Source organism: Coregonus clupeaformis, chromosome 23 (genome assembly GCF_020615455.1).
Source record: "Coregonus clupeaformis isolate EN_2021a chromosome 23, ASM2061545v1, whole genome shotgun sequence".
Taxonomy (NCBI): domain Eukaryota; kingdom Metazoa; phylum Chordata; class Actinopteri; order Salmoniformes; family Salmonidae; genus Coregonus; species Coregonus clupeaformis.
Window position 1 is genome coordinate 28,443,297 of NC_059214.1, and position 24,939 is coordinate 28,468,235.

The following is a 24,939-nucleotide window of genomic DNA, read 5'->3' on the forward strand; positions in this document are numbered from 1 at the left end:
GGGGTAAAGGGTAAGGATAAGGAGGAGACGCCATACTATCTGAGCCAAGAAAGCCATGAGAAAGAAGTAAAAACTGCAGAATGTTGCATAAAAAAACTCCAGGATAGACCTGTCACCAGAGCACAAGTCAAACCACCACACCACGGCAGCACAGCAAACCCTGGCTCTCAACCCTGCCTGTTCTCTCAATACATATTAACGTAACACTTGTTCTTGTTACTCCTCGGGTCCTCGGTCACTAAAGTGACATAGATCCTCAGGGATGACAGTCTCACAGCCAGATGAGCTCAACTGAATGACCCAGTCATAAATTAGACTCCATCTGATTGACGTTACCTGCTTCAGTGCCTGCTGTGGGATGTGTGTGTGTCTGTGTGTTTGTGTGTGTGTGTATGTGTGTGTGGAAACCCCTCCACCCTTTCATTTACAGTCCCCTGTCCGCCTTATCGCTCATCAATCATAGAGAAATACAGTATGAGGCGGTCAGAGGTAAGGGGAGGTGAGGCCACTGATGGTGTGTCACTGGCGTTTAGGGCAGCTTCCAGGACAGGCGAGGATTGATGAGTCACCAAGAGCACGACTAATTGATGACACGAGCACAACCCACTGGGCACTGGGCACACCATGTCATTTCAATGTGGAGAATTGGGTAATATTTGGTAGATACATTGATAATAATAAATATTAATAATATGCCATTTAGCAGACGCTTTTTTCCAAAGCGACTTACAGTCATGCGTGCATACATTTTATCAATGAGATTCCAACCTATTTTCACCCACTCAAAAAGACAGCCAAAAGTTTGTTGAATTCCCAATATGTTATCACTAAGCTTTCAACTATCTAAAAGCACAACCAAATTCCAATGGAAAATAAATGTCTGATTTTTGGTTTAGTTCTCACCTAAATTTGTAAGCACTGCACTTTCAACCATTTAAAAGAACACCAAAGTTAAAATGGGAACACAATGTCAGATCTTTTGTTTATTTATACAGCAACTTAATGTGTTATCACTGTGCTTGATCTAATAGCACAACCAAATGACCTGGATTGCAGTTAGTTGAGATTACATTAATGCCGTTTGATCAATGCCGTTTGAGATTCTGTGCAGATTATTACAGCAATTGTGAAGATCTCCACAGACCTGCGACCCTGAACATGCACGCTTTCTATGATTACATAAGACATTTATTGTTACAGTAACCTCAAAATGTGGCCATGGATGTGTTACTCATTTTAAGTTTGAGTAAATACTGTTACAGTAGTTTGTAAGATAGCCTTAACATTAGGCTATTTACTGTCTTACAAAAGTAATATTGAATTGTGTTTGGTTGACAACTCAACCAAAAATCATAATTTACTGTGCATTCGGGAAGTATTCAGACCCCTTGACTTTTTCCACATTTTGTTACGTTACAGCCTTATTTTAAAACTAATAAAATTATTTTTTTCCCCTCATCAATCTACACACAATACCTCAAAATGACAAAGTGAAAACAGGTTAACATTTTTGAGGCACATTTATTAAAAATAATAAACAGAAGTACCTTAACATTTACATAAGTATTCAGACCCTTTGCTATGAGACTCGAATTTGAGCTCAGGTGCATTCTGTTTCCATTGATCACCCTTGAGATGTTTCTACAACTTGATTGGAGTCCACCTGTGGTAAATTAAATTGATTGGACATGATTTGGAAAGGCACACACCTGTCTATATAAGGTCCCACAGTTGACAGTGCATGTCAGAGCAAAAACTAAGCCATGAGGTCGAATTAATTGTCCGTAGAGCTCCAAGACAGGATTGTGTTGAGGCACAGATCTGGGGAAGGGTACCAAAAATGTATGTAGCATTGAAGGTCCCCAAGAACACAGTGGCCTCCATCATTCTTAAATGGAAGAAGATTTGAACCACCAAGAGCTGCCTGCCCGGCCAAACTGAGCAATCGGGGGACAAGGGCCTTGGTCAGGGAGGTGACCAAGAAGCTCATGGTCACTCTGTGACAGAGCTCCAAAGTTCCTCTGTGGAGATGGGAGAACCTTCCAGAAGGACAACCATCTCTGCAGCACTCCACCAATCAGGCCTTTATGGCAGAGTGGCCAGACGGAAGCCTCTCCTCAGTAAAAGGCACATGACAGCCTGCTTGGAGTTTGCCAAAATACACCTAAAGGACTCTCAGACCATGAGAAATAAGATTCTCTGGTCTGATGAAACCAAGATTGAACTCTTTGGCTTGAATGCCAAGTGTTACACCTGGAGGAAATCTGGCACCATCCCTAAGGTGAAGCATGGTGGTGGCAGCATCATGCTGTGGGAATGTTTTTCAGCGGCAGGGACTGGGAGACTAGTCAGGATCGAGGGAAAGATGAACGGAGATCCTTGATGAAAACCTGCTCCAGAGCGCTCAGGACCTCAGACTAGGTCAAAGGTTCATCTTCCAACAGGACAACGACCCTAAGCACACAGCCAAGACAACGCAGGAGTGGCTTCGGGACAAGTCTCTGAATGTCCTTGAGTGGCCCAGCCAGAGCCCGGACTTGAACCCGATCTAACATCTCTGGAGAGACCTGAAAATAGCTGTGCAGCGACGCTCCTCATCCAACCTGACAGAGCTTGAGAGGATCTGCAGAGATGGATGGGAGAAAATCCCTAAATACAGGTGTGCCAAGCTTGTAGCGTCATTCGAGGCTATAATCGCTGCCAATTTATGGAAATGTGATATTTCCATGTTAAATTTTTAATAGATTTTAAAAAATGTCTAAAAATCTGTTTTTGCTTTGTCATTATGGGGTATTGTGTGTAATGATGAGGGAAAAAAATATTAAATCAATTTTAGAATAAGTCTGTAACGTAACAAAATGTGGAAAAAGTCCAGGGGTCTGAATACTTTCTGAATGCACTGTAAAGGAGATGTATCAACTGCTTGGATATTTCCATCTGAGCCACTGGCTTAATCCTATTCTTTAACTTTTAGTTTTGGTTGAGATGGAGACGTGAATCCAACATATCATTTGTTAACTTGTGGACAAGTTAATAGGGTATTTACCGTATTGCAAAAGTGATATTGAATTGTGTTTGGTTGTCAATGCAACCAAATATCAACTTTTGAAGGAGATATATCTTCTGCTTGGTAACGAATAGGACTAAATAAAATCAAACTTTAAATGCACTTTAAATACAGTTTGATTTGATTTAATCCTGTTCTTCAACTTTTATTTTTGGTTGAGATGGAGACGTGAATCCAACATATTTATTATTAACTTGTAGATTCCATTTTAAAATCAACCAAAGCTTTAAACTCTAGTCCTATATGTATTGTCTATTTTTTGTTGAATCCTGGGCTGAATTTAAACAATAGCTGTTGATGACTTCACAAATGCTATATAGGCCTATATAGCATCATTGATTATATAGGATTGCTAAAGTATGGTTACATTTCATTTGCTTTGTTGAACCTACTTCGATAGCAACAGTGAATCTATTAAGTGGAGATTTCTCGACAATCATTCTCACAATAGCACATTGGTAGTAGTCAATGACAAATATAAAAGCTAAGCAGGGCTGTGCTTGGGTAAAACCCTGAATGGTAGACTGAATTAATAGCTGTAGATACATTTACATTACATTTTAGTCATTTAGCAGACGCTCTTTTCCAGAGCGACTTACAGTTAGTGAGTGCATACATTATTATTATTTATTAATTAATTTTTTATACCCCCGTGGGAAAGGAACCCACAACCCTGGCGTTGCAAACGCCATGCTCTACCAACTGAGCTACATCCCTGCCGGCCATAGATCAACTGAGATAGATCAACTCCCCAGCAGGAAGTGCTGCCCTGCCTATAGTTTTTTTTCTTATAGTGAATATTATGTTGAAAATTTGACGTTGTTTCAAAGTTATAAATTCAACATATTTTGTATAAGGTTTGTCTATGTTAAAAAGTGGTTACCATGATGACTTAATCCTGTGGTTGATATTTTACCCTCAAAACAAAAGTTTATGTTGATGACTTTTTTCAAATCCAATATATTTTCCACGTAGATTCCATGTCACAATACGTTAACAAATTATTTTGAAACAACATTGATTCAACCAGTTTGTGCCCAGTGGGTAAAGTCACCTCGCTCCTTGCCACACAGTGCAGAAAATACCACCAGCTCGGCGCCTGCACTTGCTGGCTTTGGTGATCACACCACAGGCCACATGATGTCTGAATCCAACAGGGCTCTGATGGCGCCAACCAGCCGCTGTGAGGCTGTTACTCATATCACAATGCTGCAGTTATAAGGAGGAAGAGGGGGTGCACTTGGGCCGGGAGAGGAGGAGGGGGAGGGGGGGTGGAGCGCTGACCCATTCAGACAGACCATAATAAAATGTCAGCCACCTGTCCTTGTCACCATGGTGACATAACTTGTCGGCCCTCTGTCATCACGTCGAGGTTAAAGGGCGTCAGACGGATGTTGATGGTGAGGGCGAGGGAGGGAGAAAGTGTTGCTCACCTTACTACCGTCTAAACGAAGCGGATGACTAAGCATATCAGTGATGGAGCAGAGACTGAGTCAGGGGATTGCCAGGGTCTTAACAACATAAATAATGATGATCTCACTCAGGAAGGGTAGGGGAGGAAAAGAGAGGAGGGGAGGAGAGGATAAGGACAGGGAGGAGAGGAAGGGAGAGGAGAGGAAGGAAATGGAGGAGAAAGGAGAAGAGAAGAGAGGAGCGGTGTAAGGGAGGGAAGGGTTGAGGCAGTGACGTACTGTACCTGCTCAGGATTGTACTTGGAGAGGACTCCTTCACCGTGAAACTCCTCCAGAACATCCTTGAGCTTCTTGGTGGAATCTGAGAAAGAGACAGGGATGAGAGAGGCTTTATAAACCTCATCATTTAGTCATTTTGGCACCAGGCGTATTATTTAGAGGTAAAGTGCTGCTGGATGTGCTGATTGTCTTTTGGGCCCAAGCTGTATCTGAGAGGACCATCTGGTTAGATCATGAGGCAAACATTTCACAGAGGTGAAAATAAGTTTAGCTAATTATTTAAACAAATAGACTAATTAAGCCAGGAAATTTGTTTGGAATAGAAAAACCCCTCAAACATTATCTGAATGAATAATCTCTGTGGAGTTAGACTGGACACCCCATTCTCTCTCCTCTTTCGAATACAAGAAATAGCATATTAAATAATCTCAGTGCCACGACTTCCGCCGAGGCTGCCCCCCCTCCTGGTTTGGGCAGGCTTCGGCGTTCGTTGTCACCGGAGTACTAGCTACTGCCGATCCCATTCTCATCACTCCACTTGTCATGTCTTGTCAATCACACACACCTGGTGCTCATTCCCCTAATTAGTATGTGTATAAGTGTTCCCTCTGTTCCCCTTGTCTTTGTGAGTGATTGTTTTGTTGTGAGAGCGTGTACCTCGGTTGAGCTACATTTCTCGGTGTTATTGCCAAGGTGGATGTTTTCCCTTGTACAGTTTCGTTTGACGCTTTGGGCGTTTGATTTATGCAAACGGATTAAACTCTGGACTGCGCCTGACTCTTTCTTTCATACCTCGTCACACTCAGATTCAATAAATATAGACCATAGAAATATAATAGGTTGGATAATCACTCCACTCTCTCTCCTCTCTCTAGTGCAAATTACCTTAAAATATACGGAATCATCTCTGGAGTTGGGCCTCACACTTCCTCCAGGCCATGGGCAATAGTGTTTTACACCCAGAGATGCTAATCTCTCCCTGGGATTAAAGAGGCTACAGGAGGTGTCATACTGAGGCAAGGCAGGGATGCAGGGAATGCAGTGTTAACCCTTATCTAACCAGGTGAGTTCACTTAACGGCGTCCGCATGCTTCCTATCCGAATAGGTTCAGAACAGTTCGCGCATGGGTGATTCTGCAACTTCGCAAACTTTGGCCCTGCAAGCTTTCAGAAATTAAAACTTATTGAAACACCATTTTACCAGTATTATAATTGTCTTAGATTTGTCTAGAAATAATATCTGATAATGGCTGCGATCGTACTATTCAGGAATGTATATATTTTTGTCATTTTTCTCAGACAGCCATAGACAAATTTAATTTCCATCCCATCATTAAACTTACTTTTTAGTTGAAAATGAAATATCATACAATTAATTTATAACACATTTCTTATACATTTGTACATTAACTTGTATTGCATATTATTTTAAGTGATTAAGGTTTCCCTAATATTAATAATTCAACACAACACCTGAATGTATAAACTTGCCTTTGTGACAGCTGAAAACATTGATTTATCATAAAAAATAAGATATTTCCACCCAACCTTCTTGTGAGATTATGATAACAACCATATGATTTCCCTATCTAAAACAATCAATGTAAATTATACATAATATACTAATTTACCTAAAAAAATATGGATGTGGTGGAAATGACAAGGTGTGGCGGAAATTACATTTATGTGAAAAAACATATGAAAACAATATTTTATTGCAAACAACCATTGTTAAAAACATTTAATTAATTTAAGACAAAGTAAGATTCCAAAAGTAGCCGATGGGCAGAGCTCAAGGAAGTAGGCCAATGTTTTTGAGAGATGGGCCCAGATTGCAGAGCTCAGTGAGCAAAGTGAAACTTTATCATTAAATGTTGTGGTATATCCAACACAGGTGTGGAGGGTCACCTGCTTGTGAGAATCACCAAAGTGAACTGCCTGAATTTCACTGGTGTATTTACACAGATAGTTCTCTGCAAAGTCAATATGCACGATGATCTCCTCTTTCCGCAGATACTCTTTTAATTCTCTCAGTTTGGAGTATTGGTGTCGAATGTTGTAGACGTGTTTCCCAAACTTCTCTTTCAATCCTTTGGATAAGTCCTCCAGTAGAATCTGCAGTGTGCCACACACCTTTTCTTTTACTGTCAAATGTACAGTGAACTTCTCCATGTTTCCCTCTGTTTTTCTTCTCTCTCTCTTCAGCTTTGTTTTTCCACTCAAACCACCATGTCTGCTCACCAGCATCAAAGTCAGATGTTTTAAGCTATTTTGCTTGGCAAAGGGAGCACTCTGTGTACATGCACTCTTTCTTCAGGTTCTCACAGCACAAAGACTCAATAAGGTTCTCAATGTTCCTGCAGCTGATCACTTTGTGATACTGTAGTTTGTCCGCCATGATCTGGAGGTTGGCATGAGTTTTGCAGAGGCATGTGTCCCTATCCTGGAAGGATGTCTTTTGCAGAATTCACAGTAGGACATTTTAATCTCTGAATATTCCCTCTTAAAATTATGTTAAAGGTTCTGAATTGTGCCATTCAAGAAGTGCTTCTGCTTTTTGTTCTTGTTTCTTGTTAGTGTGTCCTTTTTCCCTGTTGTTGCTCTCCTGTTCACATCACGTTCATAGAATGTAGTGATTTTCTCTTCTGTGGCTGTGCTAATTATGTTACACTGCTTTTTTCCTGGAGTATTGAAGACTTGTTAGCCTGTTTTCATTTGCCCTTTGACCAGGCCATACTTTCTCAGGATGTTGCCTCTGAGCATTTTTGAAGCCACTTGTTTGTCCTTGGCACTGCGCATTTTTTGATACTTATGCTTTAACTCTGCAATGATGGTATTTTGAAACAATAAAATCCTTCAAGTTCTTCGGAGTTCCCTTCATTTGCTGTTTTGTGTTTGTCTTTGTGGAATCTCTCCATTTTCTTCTTCAGTTGATCATATATTTTTTTAGTATTTCTCAGCTTTCCGTAAAGCTTTATCAAGTTTGACATTTTGTCATGCAAAGATCTCTGTATGTTTTTGAGCAACCTCTTCCAACCTTTTTCCTTCCAGCAAGTATTCGACTTCTCATACCTGTTGCAGATGAGGAAGGGGTATCAGAGCGTGCATCAGGGGCAGGTATGTTGGCCTCATGTTCTGGCTGCAAGTCATCTGGTGACTAAGGTGGTGTGTTGCCTGATAGGTAGGTCTCCATTGCAACTGTTCTCTTTAAAGTATGTCTTCTATTCCGTTGGTTGCATTTCCATTGTCTTCTCTTGCTTCTTTGTTCTCGCTTTGTAAGCTCAGAGATAGATTTCACTTCTCCCTTCTCTTTTTTCTTCCAGTATCTCTCCGTCTTTTTGCAGATGTTCCTGGTATCGTATAGGAACATGTTTTATTTTGTTTCTATGTCTGTGACCTCTGTTTTTAGAAGATACCACATAAAACAGCACAAAGAAAAGTGCTACTTAAGTTTTCAACTTGTGCACACCTTGGAGTATTTTCTAGATTAAATAAATGTAAAACATGATTAAATAAGCCTAAAGTTTAAAAAGTTTAAAAAGTAATAACATAATGGATTTTTTGTCATTTCCACCACAGTTAAATTTGTGATGGAAATGACTGATGGAAATGACGCTTCTATTGTTTTTGGAGAAAAATGACAGACTGCTTAGCATGCTTTGGCTGGTATTATAGCTAGCATATAGTTTACACTAAATACATAAAATATACATTTTTTTTCAAACTTCTACCACAAGGTAAAGAAATTATAGCCTGTTTGGAAATTACTGACGATAAAAATTCTCTACACAAGCAATATTTACCTAGATTTTTCTTCAAATTCTGGACATCACATCTGGAACAACTGTCTGCTGTAGCCATGTGCTTCAGTGTCGCAATACGTTTCCATGGTAACTAAGTTAAGTCTCTTGACAAAACTTTATTAATGAGGAATTTGCCCTCAGTGGTGGAAATGACACCACAACCAAAGGACGGGTATTTTTTGTGTAAATTACAATATAAAAGGGCATACTCACAATAAATATTTATATAGATTTTATTTAATTGACTCTTTCTCTAGTAGATAACATTATATAATGTGTAATTATTAATGTTTTCTCATAGAAAAACATAGTAGAAGCTCAAAAGCCTGGGTCAGGGACAAGGGCAAAACTGTGAAATTGAGGTATAAAATGCATCTGAAAAGTAGCTAAAATACTTGATAGAGGTGTTAAAAAAAATCAGAGGTGATTGTAGTGTGAACTTAACATATAAAGATTAAATTTTTTTTTATAAAATTCAAAAAATTGACCCTGAAGACATGGAAGTGCTCGTAGTTGCATATATTATGACGACATTTTGTGAAGGTTTTTTTGTTAGTTTTTCTCGAGGCAAGCCGAAGTCTACACCCCTTCATCGGTGATTGGCCAACAGTAGGGATTCTTCAGTGAAGTGTTCAACGACAGACAAATCGTTTACATGCAAATGTTTTGACTTGAAATACTGCACCAAACATCTTATTAGTTCAATGTAAAATTGCTCCTTGACAAAAAAGTCTAAATTAAATGACAGATTTCTTGAGTTATCTTAGATTAATTCTGACTATTTTGAGGAGGTGTATACTGGTTACGGCATCTCAAGATGGACAAACAGTACTATTTCTGCTTCTTTCTCGTCTTCCAAGGTCTTTTAAGGGAGTATGTGAGCACACTCGTTCGGTTCGCAATACATGCCTCCCGCTTTTGTTGACACGCCCCTCCCTTCTGGTAACTGCCAACCTGGAGAGTGGAAAACTGATTGTGGCAGGGGACAACAATCTCCAAGAGCCCAGGAGACTATTTTGTGCCAGGGTGACACGGCTTGTAAGTGAAACAAGAAACAAGCTCAGGGACTTCTTCCTCTCCCCATCTGGACGTGTGCCATGGCAGGAAGACATGGTAACTACACCACAAGTAGAACAAATCCTGTAATGTCTGTGGCACACAGCTCTTCTCAACGTTGTCAGCACTGGATGTTCAAATAGAATGCATTGAAACATCTTGTATTGAGATGAAGAAACAGAGCTTTTTAGCACACAAAAATAAACCTTTATTATGCAAATATTTCAAAGTAAACAACAATACAAAAGTATCTGCTAAGAACAGACATGTAAACAACACGTGTCAATGAAATATACTATAATTAAAGTCAGACAATAATTGCAATTATTTGTACAATAGTACAAATCTGTCTGTGAAAAACAGACATGTAAACAACAAAAGTGTTGTATAGAATAAAATGAAAGTGTCTAGTGTCTGATTCCTGAGACAACATCAGAACAAGTTGTTAATTTCACTGTGGTCCCAGTCATTGGGTCCCCTTCTTGAAGTCATGCACAAACTCATGCAGCTGGTGATCGAATTCCTCCCGGAGTTTTGGTGATAGTTCATCCATGAAATCAGCTATAGGTGCCAGGGCCCTGTGTAGAGGATGAGAAGAGGGGGGAAATGAGAGGAGTGGAGAGCAGTGTGCATAGTGAGGAGAGGAGGAAAGAGGACAACAGAAGAGAGAAAAGGGGATCAGAGTAAAGGAGGAGAGTCTGGTGGCTTGGTGCATGACGTTCTCCAGACCTTGAGATCTGTCTTCAATCATTTGCAATGCCTTTGTGAGAGATGTGTCAAGGGCTAGTCTGCAGCTCTTTTCTCCCTTCTTTTCACACCCCTGCTACTACTGCTGCTCCTCTGCGGCATTGGTGAGGACCAAGCCAGTGGAGTAGGTCTTGGAGGTGGGCCCAGAATAGAGCTTCCCAGGTCCTGCATGGAGATGGTTTCCCATTCTGCACTGCAGCTCAGTGTGGGAGATGGGCTGGGGGCCGATGACCAGTCAGCGCAGAGGGCCAGTGAACAGCCAGTGCTTGGGTGCAGAGAACAAAACCTGGTGCGGTCTCCATTCACTGGTGTTTGTGCCTGGAAAAAAAGAAATCAGAGGGTTATTTAGGACACATCCAAACCATCCTAAACTATCAATGAAAAACATATCAAATATAATTAACCGAGCCAGACTATAAAGATGCAAACGTTTGAGCAGGGTTGAATAGGCCTGGCCTAGCTACTCAACACTGCTTAAACTTTTGCAACATTTTAGCTAGCTGAACCTTGCTACCGAACTTTGACTTCAGTGTTACCAATGTGGGAAGCTTATGCTTTTCTTTCTCTGACAGAATTGTGTTTGATCAAAAAGTTGTAAATACCTTTAGAATATGCTGCTAGGCTAGCTAGCCAGCCAAGTAGCTAGCGCCAGCTGGCTAGCTATTGTTAGCAAACATTGCTACTCTTTTCCTCGACTACAATAGAAAATACTACAACATACCTCTTCCTCTGGTGAGGACGGCATGTTGCTTTCTGTCTTGCTCACTTCTGTATCTCCTCGGCCAAGCGATGCTCGAAGTTATCGTTGTTGTTGTTTGCCATGTTGAATCCACACTGAGTTTCGGGAGAAGAAGAAACTCAAGTCACCCCTACAGTTGACCGATCACCGACGAAGGGGTGTAGACTTCGGCTACTGAACTTCAGCTTGTCTCGAGAATTTTTTTGGGTGCACGAACAACCGAAAAAAAACCTTGCCGAAGACCAAAATGAACAAAAACGTCACAAAATGTCGTCATAATATGTGTACGAACTGTTCCAAACTGTTTTGGATGGGAAGCATGTTGACGCCTTACTGAGAAGACCAGAGCCGGCCCTACCCTTTTGTTAGCACTAAGTTAAATTTTTTGAGTGAATTTCCTGCAGTTCTACACATTCTGCTATGGGAAGGAGAGAAGATTGGTAATATTATAACTAATTTCATGCAATTCTATTCATTTTGCCATGGGGTTGAGATACATTTTTGCAGTTTTCAAGCTTATTTCCTGCAATTATACACATTTTGCCATGACTTATGCAATGGTAATATATCTGAGTGAGAGTGATTAACTAAATCAATGGGGGCCCCCTGGAGGTCAGGGCCCCTGGGCACGTGCCCTGCGTGCCTGGTCGGTAATTCAACCATGATTACTACAAGTTTAAATTGCTGGGTCGTTCCACAAAATGAATGCCTTTTGTGTCCCTTTGATATTTTAAATATTGTAAAATTGTGCATCAAATATTGAATTTTAAAAGCCCGCCAATTCAATGAAATTACCTTTAATAGAGGGCTATTCACCAAGACAGTCGTGAAGAGGGCACGACAAAGCCTATTCCCCCACCAGGAGACTGAAAAGATTTGGCATGGGTCCTCAGATCCTCAAAAAGTTATACAGCTGCACCATCAAGAGCATCCTGACTGGTTGCATCACTGCCTGGTATGGCAACTGCTCGGCCTCCGACCGCAAGGCACTACAGAGGGTAGTGCTTATGGCCCAGTACATCACTGTGGCCAAGCTTCCTGCCATCCATGAACTCTATACCAGGCGGTGTCAGTGGAAGGCCCTAAAAATTGTCAAAGACTCCAGCCACCGTAGTCATAGACTGTTCTCTCTGCTACCGCACGGCAAGCAGTACCGGAGTGCCAAGTCTAGGTCCAAAAGGCTTCTTAACAGCTTCTACCCACAAGCCATATTCTCCCGAGTGGTGCAGTGGTCTAAGGCACTGCATCGCAGTGCTAGCTGTGCCACTAGAGATCCTGGTTCGAATCCAGGCTCTGTCATAGCTGGCCGTGACCGGGAGACCCATGGGGCGGCGCACAATTGGCCCAGCGTCGTCCAGGGTAGGGGAGGGAATGGCCAGCAGGGATGTAGCTCAGTTGGTAGAGCATGGCGTTTGCTACGCCAGGGTTGTGGGTTCGATTCCCACGGGGGGCCAGTATGAAAAAAAATAATTATGCACTCACTAACTGTAAGTCGCTCTGGATAAGAGCGTCTGCTAAATGACTAAAATGTAAATAAGACTCCTGAACAGCTAATGAAATGGCTACCCGGACTATTTGCATTGCCCCCACCCCGCACCCCCTCTTTTACGCTGCTGCTACTCTCTGCTTATTATCTATGCATAGTCACTTTAACTATATCTACATATTACCTCAATTACCGGTGCCCCTGCACATTGACTCTGTACCGGTACCCCCTGTATATAGCCTCGCTACTGTTATTTTTACTGTTTTTATTTTTTTACTTATCTATTGTTTACTTAACACTTATAGTTCTTTAAACTGCTTGTAAGTAAGCATTTCACTGTAAGGTCTACACCTGTTGTATTCGGCGCATATGACAAATAACATTTGATTTTATTAGAATACAGACCACATGGAGAATTTAATAAATCCGATTATTTTATATGATAAAGACTTCCAAAAGTGCACAAATTCAGCATTTTGACATGTTCATCTGTGCACCCTCTGAGACTTCCAGGAATATTTAAACCCACTTAACCACAACATTTCTCCAAGTTTTCACCATCATTGTAAAGCCCTAGTTATTTTGTTGCTTTGACAGTCATTTCTGAAGATAATTATTTATTTCATGTAAGGTCATTAAGGTCAACCCTGTTACGTGAACTGAACTCTCATTTTAATGAGGTGAAACTATTAATAAAACATTTTTATAAAAATAAATATTGAACATCTAATAGTCAAATCATAGTGTGGTTCTACTCTTTTTGGCAATTTTCTGGTGTTTTGTGGTGGAAAACTGAGTGAGTCGAGCATAACATAGATAGACAGGCTAGAAATGTTTTAACAATAAAAAATAAAAAATTAAGCTTGCATTCAATTGCTCCTCGTTGCACACAACAAGCTTTCATTTCCCATGTCACAAGGGGATTTATGGCCGATTTAAGATTAAATCGTCAACCCTGTTATTTTATTTGGCACTTCCTATAGTAAGATGGGAGAACAAGTTTTTTATTAAGTTGAACATGTGCTCTTTATGACAGAATGTTAAAATCAGGTGATCTCAAATCTTTCCACGAAGTCACACCTCAAAAGGCACTGAATTGTTGGAATGACCCAGCTGACTAGACTAACTTACCAATCAAAGTGTTTTTAGCTGACATTGGCAAATTGAGTGACTGGAGAACAGGAGAAAAACTTAATGCACAATAAAATGTAGAAGTTGCACCTTAAAATAATATGTATACGAAAAAAGTGTTGGTCGGCCGCGGGGCCCTAAGCCAGGGTTTCCCACGCTTGCTGAATGAACTAACAATAGGTCATGAACTGAGATAACATGCTACAGTAAGTCCAGTCCATTTACCATAACAGCATCGATTAACCAGAGCAGACAGCTAACTAGACTGTAGCTGCAGCTAGTTTAATTTGTTTTGTTTGTTGTCACTACAACTCTGGATAAGAGCATCTACTGAATGACCAACATTTTGATGTAAATGTAATGCAGACGCTCATTGAATCACAGCAGAACAGAACAGAAGCCAGTAGGCTAAATGCAGTGGGGACTGAAGAATCACAGCCAACAGCTAGAAGGTTAACAGTAAATCACCATCGTAGGTCATCAACATTCCTTTGCCTTCATTTCCTTTATTCATTCTTTATAGAAGAGAATAACAGCACTGAGCCAATTCGTACGTAAAGCAAGGGGAAGATAAGACCAGACCACTGAGTAAAAGAGCGGTTGCATCTCAAATGGCACCCTATTCTCAATATAGTTCAGTACTTTTGACTAGACTCCTGTGGGGGAATAGGGTGCCATTTGGGACGAAGCTAGCTTTTCAGTGTAGTGCAGCTGGGCTCATTGAACTGACACATGGCTTTGTAATGGACACTAACCTTTCACCTCACACATTATAACTCTCCTTTATTAACCCATATTGGAAACAGACACGTCATGTGTATAGTAATACAAACACAGACACGGTCATCCATCCAACAGACCAGACCTGTGTTCAAATAGTACTTGTATTCTTTCAAATACTTAATATGCACTTGATTGAGCTTGTCTGGCGCAATGGAAACAATGGAATAGTCCCAAAAGTGCAAATCCCACCTACCTGGTCACTCAAGGCAGGCTCAAACACTCCAAGTATTTGAAAGAAAAACCAAATACTTTTTTAACTCAGATCTGCTGTACAGTATCACAAACACAGACACTGCCATCCACCCATCCATCCACCCACCACCAGCATAGTAGGTCCCAGACACATCTCCATCACCACGGGTCTAGGTGCTCCAGTACATGTGACTGAGGGCCCATTAGCAACCCAGCGTAAATAGATGTCAAATATCCTCCTCTCATTAGCACAGCAGCGTCAAAATAAACAAGCCCTAGTGAGGGGGAGGTTCAGCCCCCCCCCCGATTACAATGAACAACACTTTCTTTGTCACTTGTTATCTCACTTCTGCTATTCACAGTCATAGACTTAATATAATAGTACACACTGCTATTGACTGGCTGCCTCCATCAGGGGCAGAAAACAGGCCTTAGAATGTGAATGGAAGAGCAGGGATCGTTTTACCTCATAGAGGGGCCCTCAGAGCTCATGGGGCCTCCTGCATTGCGTGGGCTGCGGTGGGGGGGTCACACCAGTGAATAAATGCTGGGTGATGTTTAGCATCCACACAAATGTACCTACTGAGTATTTACCTTTCAATGTTTTTATTTTATTTTTTATACTGGCCCCCCGTGGGAAACAAACCCACATCCCTGCCGGCCAAACCCTCCCCTACCTTGGACGAAGCTGGACCAATTGTGCGCCGCCCATGGGTCTCCCGGTCGCGGCCGGCTGCGACAGAGCCTGGACTCGAACCAGGATCTCTAGTGGCACAGCTAGCACTGCAATGCAGTACCTTAGATCATTGCGCCACATATGGAGCCGCGTACAGTACCGCTTACCTCTGATCTCATCTGGACCGCCATATAGGCTATGTTATGGATCCAAATTACAGAAAATGAAATAAACCAAAAATCCCTCAAAGCAGCTACACAAACACATTTTTCTGAATAGAGAGGATGAGAAAGAAAGAGCCAGGAGTAGTATTTTTAGCCGTGGCTGTCAATAAATTACACAGGTGAACAAGGGAAAGATTGGCAATAACAATTTGTCCTTACTAGAGGTGACGTAATCTAACACATAACCGTTTATGTATTAGACTTTGTGTTTAATCAATTTCTGTTTCAATGACAAGCTCACTCAACACTTGAGTATATCCCTAGCCAACAGATGTACTGTATATGTCCAGGGAATGTAAGCATTGTGTTTTTAGGGAGGTCTATGCATAGAGGAATCCTCAGATAGTAAAACTATGTTTCTCTCAGACACCACAATCTATTTAGTTGTTGTGTGGCTGTGTATCAGCTCAATAGGCTGTAAGGAAGTGAAAAATGAATGTTCATCTATTACAGGGAAATCCAGACTAGTGATGGATTCTCTTTTGACTAACAAATGTCTGTGGTGGGAAGGCTACTGATACGGATGAGTCACCTCAACAGAGGAAAAAACAAGCAAAATAGTGCAATGCTAGAAATAGTCAATGGAGAGGGGAAAATACAAGTTTGCATGAATCACTTAACTTCAAGCACAAAGAAAAACAATAGCCTATGTCAAACTACCTAGGCAAATGATGGGTAGGAAGTGAGGCTTTGAAGGGGGAGGTGCATTGCTTTGGCCTCCTTACTCGGGAAGGACACGGTTATTAGAATATTCAAATATCCGAACGGACGTTAGTATTCGATTACTTGCGAGAGTATAATTTTTTATATAAAATAATTCAATCAAATGTGACATTGCTACACACAAGAATATACCATGACATTTCAAATTCTTAATTTGATAAAACACACTTTTGAATGTAGTTTTTATGATATTCAGGTTTCACGCGTGTAGGTTGTTGTTATTGTCGGCCTAATCAATGCAAATTGGAATTAAAATTACATAATTAAGTTAGCTAAATGAGAAGGAGTAGGCTACAACGAGCAACTGACAGGTAGGCTGTTGTTTAGTCTGAATGGAGTTGTTGTAGACAAGAACGGGGAGCGCAGAGAAATAGCCTAACCCTCTGCCTCCCCCTCCCCCTGCCCCGCTGTAGCAATAGCAAGCTGTCTCCCCCGTGTCGCGCAGGCTGCACAGGAAGCAAGTGCCCCAGTATAAACAACGTATTTTTTTTCAAACACATGTACTTCAACTATTCGGATATCCCCTAAAAAAACCTGCATATTATTCGAATAGTGAAATGATTTCAAATGTCCATCCCTACTCCTTGCACAACCTGGCAATTGACTCTCAGGCTGGTTACCTAAGGGTATCACAGGTATCAGCCTGGGTCAAATGCATGAGCTTGATTTAGTTTGCACTTTTAGGACTATTCCATTGATCCTATTGTGCAGGGAAAACTAAATCAAGATCAGTATTTTAATGTACAGTATTTGACCTAGGTCTGACACAGGTATTGCCAGGTTACTTTTGGCTCAATTTACCTATGGGTATAACAGGTATTGCTAGTACTCACATTCGCTGTACTGCTGCAGCTGACCGAACTCAGACGGACTCAGACACTCCCAGTTCCCAACTCCATCTCCCATCATGATGCCAGCTGGGGGGAGGTGAGGGAGGGTGGTAGTGAATGTGGATGTGCCTCTCAGGGTACGGAGGTTCTAGGGCTGGTTATTCCTGGGTGGTGGGGGTGGTGGTGAGGGGAAGTGAGGTAGAGCTGAGGAGGTTAACTGTCATCACAGATCCTTCCAAGTGAGTGGAGGTGGTGGCAGAAACAGATGCCAGAGATGGTGGGGTGGGGAAAGGGGGATAAGGATGGGCAGTATGTGATATGGAGGTCCAGCCAGAGGCAGGTCTCTAGGTCTCGCCCTCTCTCTGATGTCACAGACTCAAGCTGCTCCCCTCATCTCTGGCAGGAAGTGATACGTCCACAGTCAGTTAACACAGGGTCCCTTAGCAGGTCTGCTGCACCAATGACCTATAATGACCTAGATAGAGAGGGGAGGGAGAGATAGAGAGAATGAGAATGCGAGTGAGAGAGAATGAGAGAGAGAGAATAGACAGGTTAGCTTCTATCAAACCATATTTCACCATTTAAGAACACAGAGTACAGACAGAAAGGTTATACCCCCAAAACAGTAAAAGTCAATAATTATTTACTGTTGTTTATCCCCTTCTGCCACAGCACATAAACCACATACAGTATGTAGAGTTAAAAAGTGGGGCTCCTAAATGGAGCCAGCTCTGCGGAGGAGAAATCAATACATCTCTCTGGGTGGACATCCTCACAGGAATGCAGCCAGGTGGAAAATACACAGCAATTTACCAGTTCATAGACACACAAATGCTCACACATGCGCACACACACACAATTTACCAGTTCATGGGCATGGAGGAGGGTGGGGAGAAAGATTCAAACATATGTAAGGTCTAAATCAGGGGTGTCAAACTCATTCCACGGAGGGCAGAGTGTCTGAATGTTTTTGGTTTTTCCTTTTAATTAAGACCTAGACAACCAGGTGAGGGGAGTTCCTTACTAATTAGTGACCTTAATTCATCAATCAAGTACAAGGGTGGAAAGAAAACCTGCAGACACTTGGCCCACCGTGGAATGAGTTTGACACTTGGTGTAAATGGGAGAGGACCTATAACTGAGGCCAAGGCTGTCTGATGATAGCTGCCCTGCCCTCAGTGAGAGTTGGGTGATGATGTTAGCCATGGGGGCTCATCACAGAGGTGCAGATTGGGCTCCTGGGGTTGGTGTGGAGAGATCACAGTTTAATCTCGTCAACCACACATGCACAAACACAAACTCACAAACGCAGACACACACACATTCACGTTCGCAGACACATATACACACGCACATGCAACATGTGCAAGAATGCTGAATAGACACACTGTGATTTGCAACTGATCTAATTCTATGAGAGCTTTTCTGATCCATTCTCTTCCTAGAAGTTGTAAAGATTAAATGACTTCTAGGTAAAACTACAACATATCACAGTACTGTGGCATGGGATGACTTAATTGGCAGAAAGAGGAGAGGGGAAATTACAAGAGAGATTTAGTAGGGTAGACCTCTAGTGTAGACTGACAGAAAGATACTGAGAGAGAATACAGTGTAAATTCTGAGAGAATCAGAATTGTAAATATTAAATTACTTCTAGGTATTGTAAAGCATGGGCTGATTTGATGGGCCCAAAGAGGAAGGATGAAGAGATATAAAAATGACTAGAGAGACCTAGTTTGATATAGGCAGACTACAACTGCTTGGCATCCGACCACAAGGTGCTACAGATTGTAGTGCGTACGGCCTAGTACATCACTGGGGCCGTGCTCCCTGCCATCCAGGAACTCTATACCAGGCGGTGCCAGAGGAAGGCCCTACAAATTGTCAAAGTCTCCAGCCACCCAAGTCATTGACTGTTCTCTCTGCTACCGCACGGCAAGTGGTGCCAATGAACCAAGTCTGGAACCAACAGGACTCTAAACAGCTTCTACCCCCGAGCCATAAGACTGCTAAATATTTAGTTAAATAGTTAACCAAATAGCTACTCTGATTATCTCCATTGACCCTTTTTGCACAAACCTTTTTGTTGGACTCATCACATACGCTGCTGCTACTGTTTATTATCTATCCTGTTTGCTTGTCACTTTATTCCTAGTTATATGTACAGTGAGGGAAAAAAGTATTTGATCCCCTGCTGATTTTGTACGTTTTCGCCACTGACAAAGACATGATCAGTCTATAATTTTAATGGTAGGTTTATTTGAACAGTGAGAGACAGAATAACAACAAAAAAATCCAGAAAAACGCATGTAAAAAATGTTATAAATTGATTTGCATTTTAATGAGGGAAATAAGTATTACATCATACAATGACTAATTGGGGATAAGGACCAGGTGTGTGTGATTAATTAGACAAGACAAGTGGAGTGATGATAAATGGATCGGCAGCAGCTAGTAACCCGGTGACGACGAACGCCGAAACCTGCCCGAACAAGGAGGGGAGGCAGCCTCGGCGGAAGTCGTGACAGTACCCCCCCCCCCCTTGACGCGTGGCTCCAGCTGCGCACCGACCCCGGCCTCGGGGACGGCCAGGAGGACGCGGAGCAGGGCAAGCCGGATGGCGACGGTGGAAATCCCGTAACATGGAGGGATCGAGGATGTCCCTCACCGGGACCCAGCACCGTTCCTCCGGACCGTACCCCTCCCACTCCACGAGGTACTGAAGGCCCCCCACCCGACACCTCGAATCCAGGATGGAAAGGACCGAGTACGCCGGGGCCCCCTCGATGTCCAGAGGAGGTGGAGGGACCTCCCGCACCTCAGATTCCTGGAGCGGACCAGCTACCACCGGCCTGAGGAGAGACACATGAAACGAGGGGTTAATTCGGTAATCAGGGGGAAGTAATAACCTATATGTGACCTCGTTGACTCTCCTCAGGACTTTAAACGGCCCCACAAACCGCAGGGCTTCCGGCAGGGCAGGCGGAGGGTCAGATTCCGGGTCGAGAGCCAGACCCGATCCCCCGGTACAAATACGGGGGCCTCACTGTGGTGGCGGTCAGCGTTGGCCTTCTGATGACGCGTGGCGCGTTGGAGGTGAACGTGGGCAGCATCCCACGTCTCCTCCGCGCGCCGAAACCAGTCATCCACCACAGGAGCCTCGGTCTGGCTCTGGTGCCACGGTGCCAGAACCGGTTGGTAACCTAGAACACACTGGAAATGCGTAAGGTTAGTAGAGGAGTGGCGGAGAGAGTTCTGGGCATATTCTGCCCATGGCAAGAACACCGACCACTCCCCCGGCCGGTCCTGGCAGTAGGACCGCAGGAACCTACCCACATCCTGATTTACCCGTTCCACCTGCCCATTACTCTCGGGGTGGAACCCAGAGGTCAGGCTGACCGAGACCCCCAGACGTTCCATGAACGCCTTCCAGACCTTGGACGTGAACTGGGGACCTGGGTCAGACACTATATCCTCTGGTACCCCGTAGTGCCGGAAGACGTGAGTAAACAGGGCCTCCGCAGTCTGCAGGGCCGTGGGAAGACCGGGCAGAGGAAGGAGGTGACAGGACTTGGAGAAGCGGTCCACAACGACCAGGATGGTGGTGTTACCTTGGGAGAGGGAAAGATCAGTTAGAAAATCAATGCTCAGGTGAGACCATGGTTGTTGTGGAACTGGTAACGGTTGTAGCTTACCCGCTGGGAGGTGCCTAGGTGCCTTACTCTGGGCGCACCTCGAGCAGGAGGTAGGCCACCAGTACTTTCCGCTCAGGCAGCGCACTGTACGGCCGATACCTGGGTGACTGCTCTATATCCGCGTCCATCACCCATACTACCGGCGCTACAATGCAGGAGGCCGGCAGTATGGGAGTGTTGTCTCTTGGCCTCTCCTCTGTGTCATACAGCCGGGACAGTGTGTCTGCCTTCACGTTCTTCGTACCCGGGATGTATGATAGAGTGAAATCAAACCGGGTGAAGAATAGGGCTCACCTGGCCTGGCTAGGATTCAGCCTCCTCGCTGCCTGGATGTACTCCAGGTTACGGTGATCTGTCCAGACGAGGAAAGGGTGTTTTGCCCCCTCGAGCCAATGCCTCCACATGGTCAAGGCTCGAACAACAGCCAACAGCTCCCGATCACCAACGCCGTAGTTCTGCTCCGCCGGGCTGAGCTTCTGCGAAAAGAACGCACAGGGGCGGAGCTTGGGTGGTGTACCTGAGCGTTGAGACAGGACAGCTCCTATCCCAACCTCGGACGCATCCACCTCCACTACGAACGGTAGTGATGAATCAGGGTGGGCCAGTACTGGGGCTGAGGTGAACAGACCCCGCAGTTTGCTAAAGGTCAGCCTCAGCAGACCAGCGGAGCCAGGACGGCCCACCCTTCAACAGGGAGGTAATGGGAGCTGTGACCTTGCCAAAGCCCCGGATAATCCTCCGATAATAGTTGGCAAAGCCAAGGTTGCGCTGCACCTCCTTAACCGTGGTTGGAGTCAACCAATTACGCACGGCTGAAATGCGATCTCCCTCCATCTCCACACCTGAGGTGGAAATGCGATATCCAAGGAAGGAGACAGACTGCTGGAAAAACATACACTTCTCTGCCTTAGCATAAAGGTCATTTTCCAACAGTCGGGCCAGCACCTTGCGAACCAGGGACACATGCTCGGCACGCGTAGCGGAATACACCAGGATGTCATCGATGTAGACCACTACACCGCGACCAAGCATGTCCCGAAACACCTCGTTCACAAAGGACTGGAAAACTGAGGAAGCATTTATCAAACCATAGGGCATCACCAGATATTCATAATGCCCCGTGGTTGTGCTGAATGCGGTTTTCCACTCATCTCCCTCTCGGATACGCACCAGGTTGTACGCACTCCTGAGATCTAATTTGTTGAAGAAGCGCGCCCCATGCATTGATTCAATCACTGAAGGAATGAGGGGGAGAGGATAACTGAATCTTATCGTCTCCCTGTTCAGTGGTCGATAATCAATGCACGGGCGCAGACCTCCGTCCTTCTTCTTCACAAAGAAGAAACTTGAGGAGGTGGGTGAAGTGGAGGGACGTATATACCCCTGGCGCAGGGACTCGGTGACGTATGTTTCCATAGCCACCGTTTCAGCCTGTGACAGGGGGTATATATGACTCCTGGGAAGTACAGCGTCTACCCGGAGGTTTATCACGCAATCCCCCGCCTGATGAGGTGGTAATTTAGTAGCCTGCGTTTTAGAGAACGCTTGCGCCAGATCTAGGTATTCAGGGGGAATGCGCACAGTGGAGGTACCGTCTGGACTTTCCACCTTGGTTGCACCAACGGAAACACCTAGACACCTACCCTGACACTCTCGCAACCACCCCTTGAGAACCCTCTGCAGCCATGAAAAGGTGGGGTTGTGGAGTGCTAGCCAAGGGATACCTAATACCACAAGGAAAGCAGGAGACTCAATAATGGAAAAAGTCACCTGCTCACAATGATTCTCCTGGGTAATCATGGTGACTGGTGCAGTAACTTCCTTAACCAACCCGGACCCTAATGGTCGACTATCAAGTGCTCTGATGGGGCGTGGAATAGTGAAGGCAGACGCACTGTCCCGGCAATGGAATGCCTATACGGTGTGTGAATGCCCTGTCCATAAAGTTCCCAGCTGCGCCTGAATCGACTAGCGCCTTACACTGGGGAACATCCATGTGCTCAGGAAAGGAGACAAGAATTTTACAGTGCGCAGCAGAGGGCTCTGAACGAGTGTGGTGTTCGATACCTGGGGTGATGCGAGAGTGCCCTGCCTGCCGCCTCCAGGCCCAAAAGAACCTTGACTATGACGTGTGGTGAAATGTCCCTTCGTGCCACCAGAGTGGCACTGTCGCTGTCCTCCTCCGCTCTCTCGGCCGGCGGCTCCACCCAGCTCCATCGGCTCGAGGTCTGAGTCTTCCGGGGTGGAAACGGGCAGACACCTACCAGGACGTTCTCTGGCTGCCAGGAGGTTATCCAACCGAATGGCCATGTCCACCCGTTTATCGAAGGACAACATGGTGTCCCGGCAGGCTAGCTCCCGTCTAACATCCTCCCGCAGATGGCACCGGAAATGGTCGATCAGGGCCCGCTCGTTCCACCCGGACCCCGCTGCCAGCATCCGGAACTCCAACGTGAAGTCCTGCGCGGTCCTTGTCCCCTGCCTCAGGTGGACCAATCCCTCACCCGCCTCTCGACCCTCGGGCGGGTGGTCGAATACCGCCCGAAAGAGGCGAGCGAACTCCCTGTAGTCCTCCAACGCGGCTCCTCACTCGTTCCACACCGCGTTGGCCCACTCCAGGGCTTTCCCACAGAGGCAGGAAATGAGGACGGACACCTTCTCCCGCTCCGATGGTGCCGGCCTGATGCTGGCGAAGTAAAGCTCCAATTAGAGGAGGAATCCCTGGTACAGCGCTGCTGTCCCCTCAAACGCCTGTAGTCGGGATATCTGGATCCCTCCTGGTGCTGGGGTGTAGGTGGCTGGATCCGGTTGGCCAGCTGGTCTCGACAGATCGGGTCTGGTCCTCTCCAGGTGTTGGACGACCTGAAGAACCCAATCCATCGCTTCCCACAAGCTGGCCAGCATCGTGGAGTGCTCCTGGACCCTTGCCATGACTCCAGGCATGCGCTCTTCTCCTGCTGACTCCATAGCAGGTGGGTGATTCTGTGATGCGTGTGATAGAAGGAGTCAGGCGCAGGAGAGTAATACGCATCCAAAGAGTTTATTCCGTCGACAAACAGTTGCGCAAGCATGCGACAACAACACTCAGGCATAGGGGAAAATACTATCCTGGCAACAACAAGGTAATGGTAGCTCAACCGAGCTACACACAGCTCACAACAAACAATCACCCACACAGACAAGGAAGCAGAGGGAACACTTATACAATGACTAATTGGGGATAAGGACCAGGTGTGTGTGATTAATTAGACAAGACAAGTGGAGTGATGATAAATGGATCGGCAGCAGCTAGTAAGCCGGTGACGACGAACGCCGAAACCTGCCCGAACAAGGAGGGGAGGCAGCCTCGGCGGAAGTCGTGACAGACATTCTAGTGTGAGAGATAATAGAATAGAATAGAATACAGTGTCTCTAAATATGGTGGGAAAAAATGTACAGTTGGCATGCCCTGGATGGCAGTTATAGTATACTATAGGGGAGAGTGGAGTAAGTTGAGAGCAGGTTTAGTTGAGCCAGCCCTTCTCACTGGGCACACACTGGTTGAATAAACGTTGTTTCCACTTCATTTCAATTAAATTATGTTGAACCAACGTGGAATAGATATTGAATTTACGTCTATGCCCAGTGGGTTGTTTCTAGGAAACCAGACACAAAATGAATTATGTGACCAAATAATTAGGAAGAGGTCATCATTTCATGGAGTCTGTGAAGGAAGAAACCACATGGAAAAAGTGGTAAGCAAGTTAGGTAGAAAAAAAATGGATTTTCCAGCCTGGTCTCATAGACTAGATGTAACACAGTAAACGAAAATCCGGGACATGCAAACTAGTATGATATGTTACATTTGGTATAGCTACATAAGACAGAAGGTTACTTCTCAAAAACGAAAGGAGGGTGGTTCATCGGGGTGGATGGGTAGGCCTATAACGCGAACAACTAGCAACCCAAAGGTTGTGTGTTCGAATCTTATCATGGACAACTTTTGCATTTTAGAAACTTTGCAACTACGTACTACTGTTGAGTTATTTTGCAACTACTTAGTATGTTAGCTCACCCTTCCCCTAACCCTAATCTTAACCCTGTAACCTAATTCCTA

General features: G+C 44.3%; 1 protein-coding gene across 2 annotated transcripts in view; it reads right to left on the bottom strand.

Moving 5' to 3' along the window:
• Window positions 1–24,939, bottom strand: part of LOC121537033 (diacylglycerol kinase beta) — a 160,999-nt gene that overhangs the window by 112,614 nt on the left and 23,446 nt on the right. For both annotated transcript variants that reach the window (XM_041844776.2, XM_041844775.2), the window contains exons 2-3: window positions 17,152–17,623; window positions 4,764–4,840 (exon numbers count right to left, since the gene is read on the bottom strand). In XM_041844776.2, coding sequence (XP_041700710.1) covers window positions 4,764–4,840; window positions 17,152–17,227 — 153 coding nt within the window. In that variant the 5' untranslated portion in view covers window positions 17,228–17,623. The remainder of the gene's footprint in view (window positions 1–4,763; window positions 4,841–17,151; window positions 17,624–24,939) is intronic.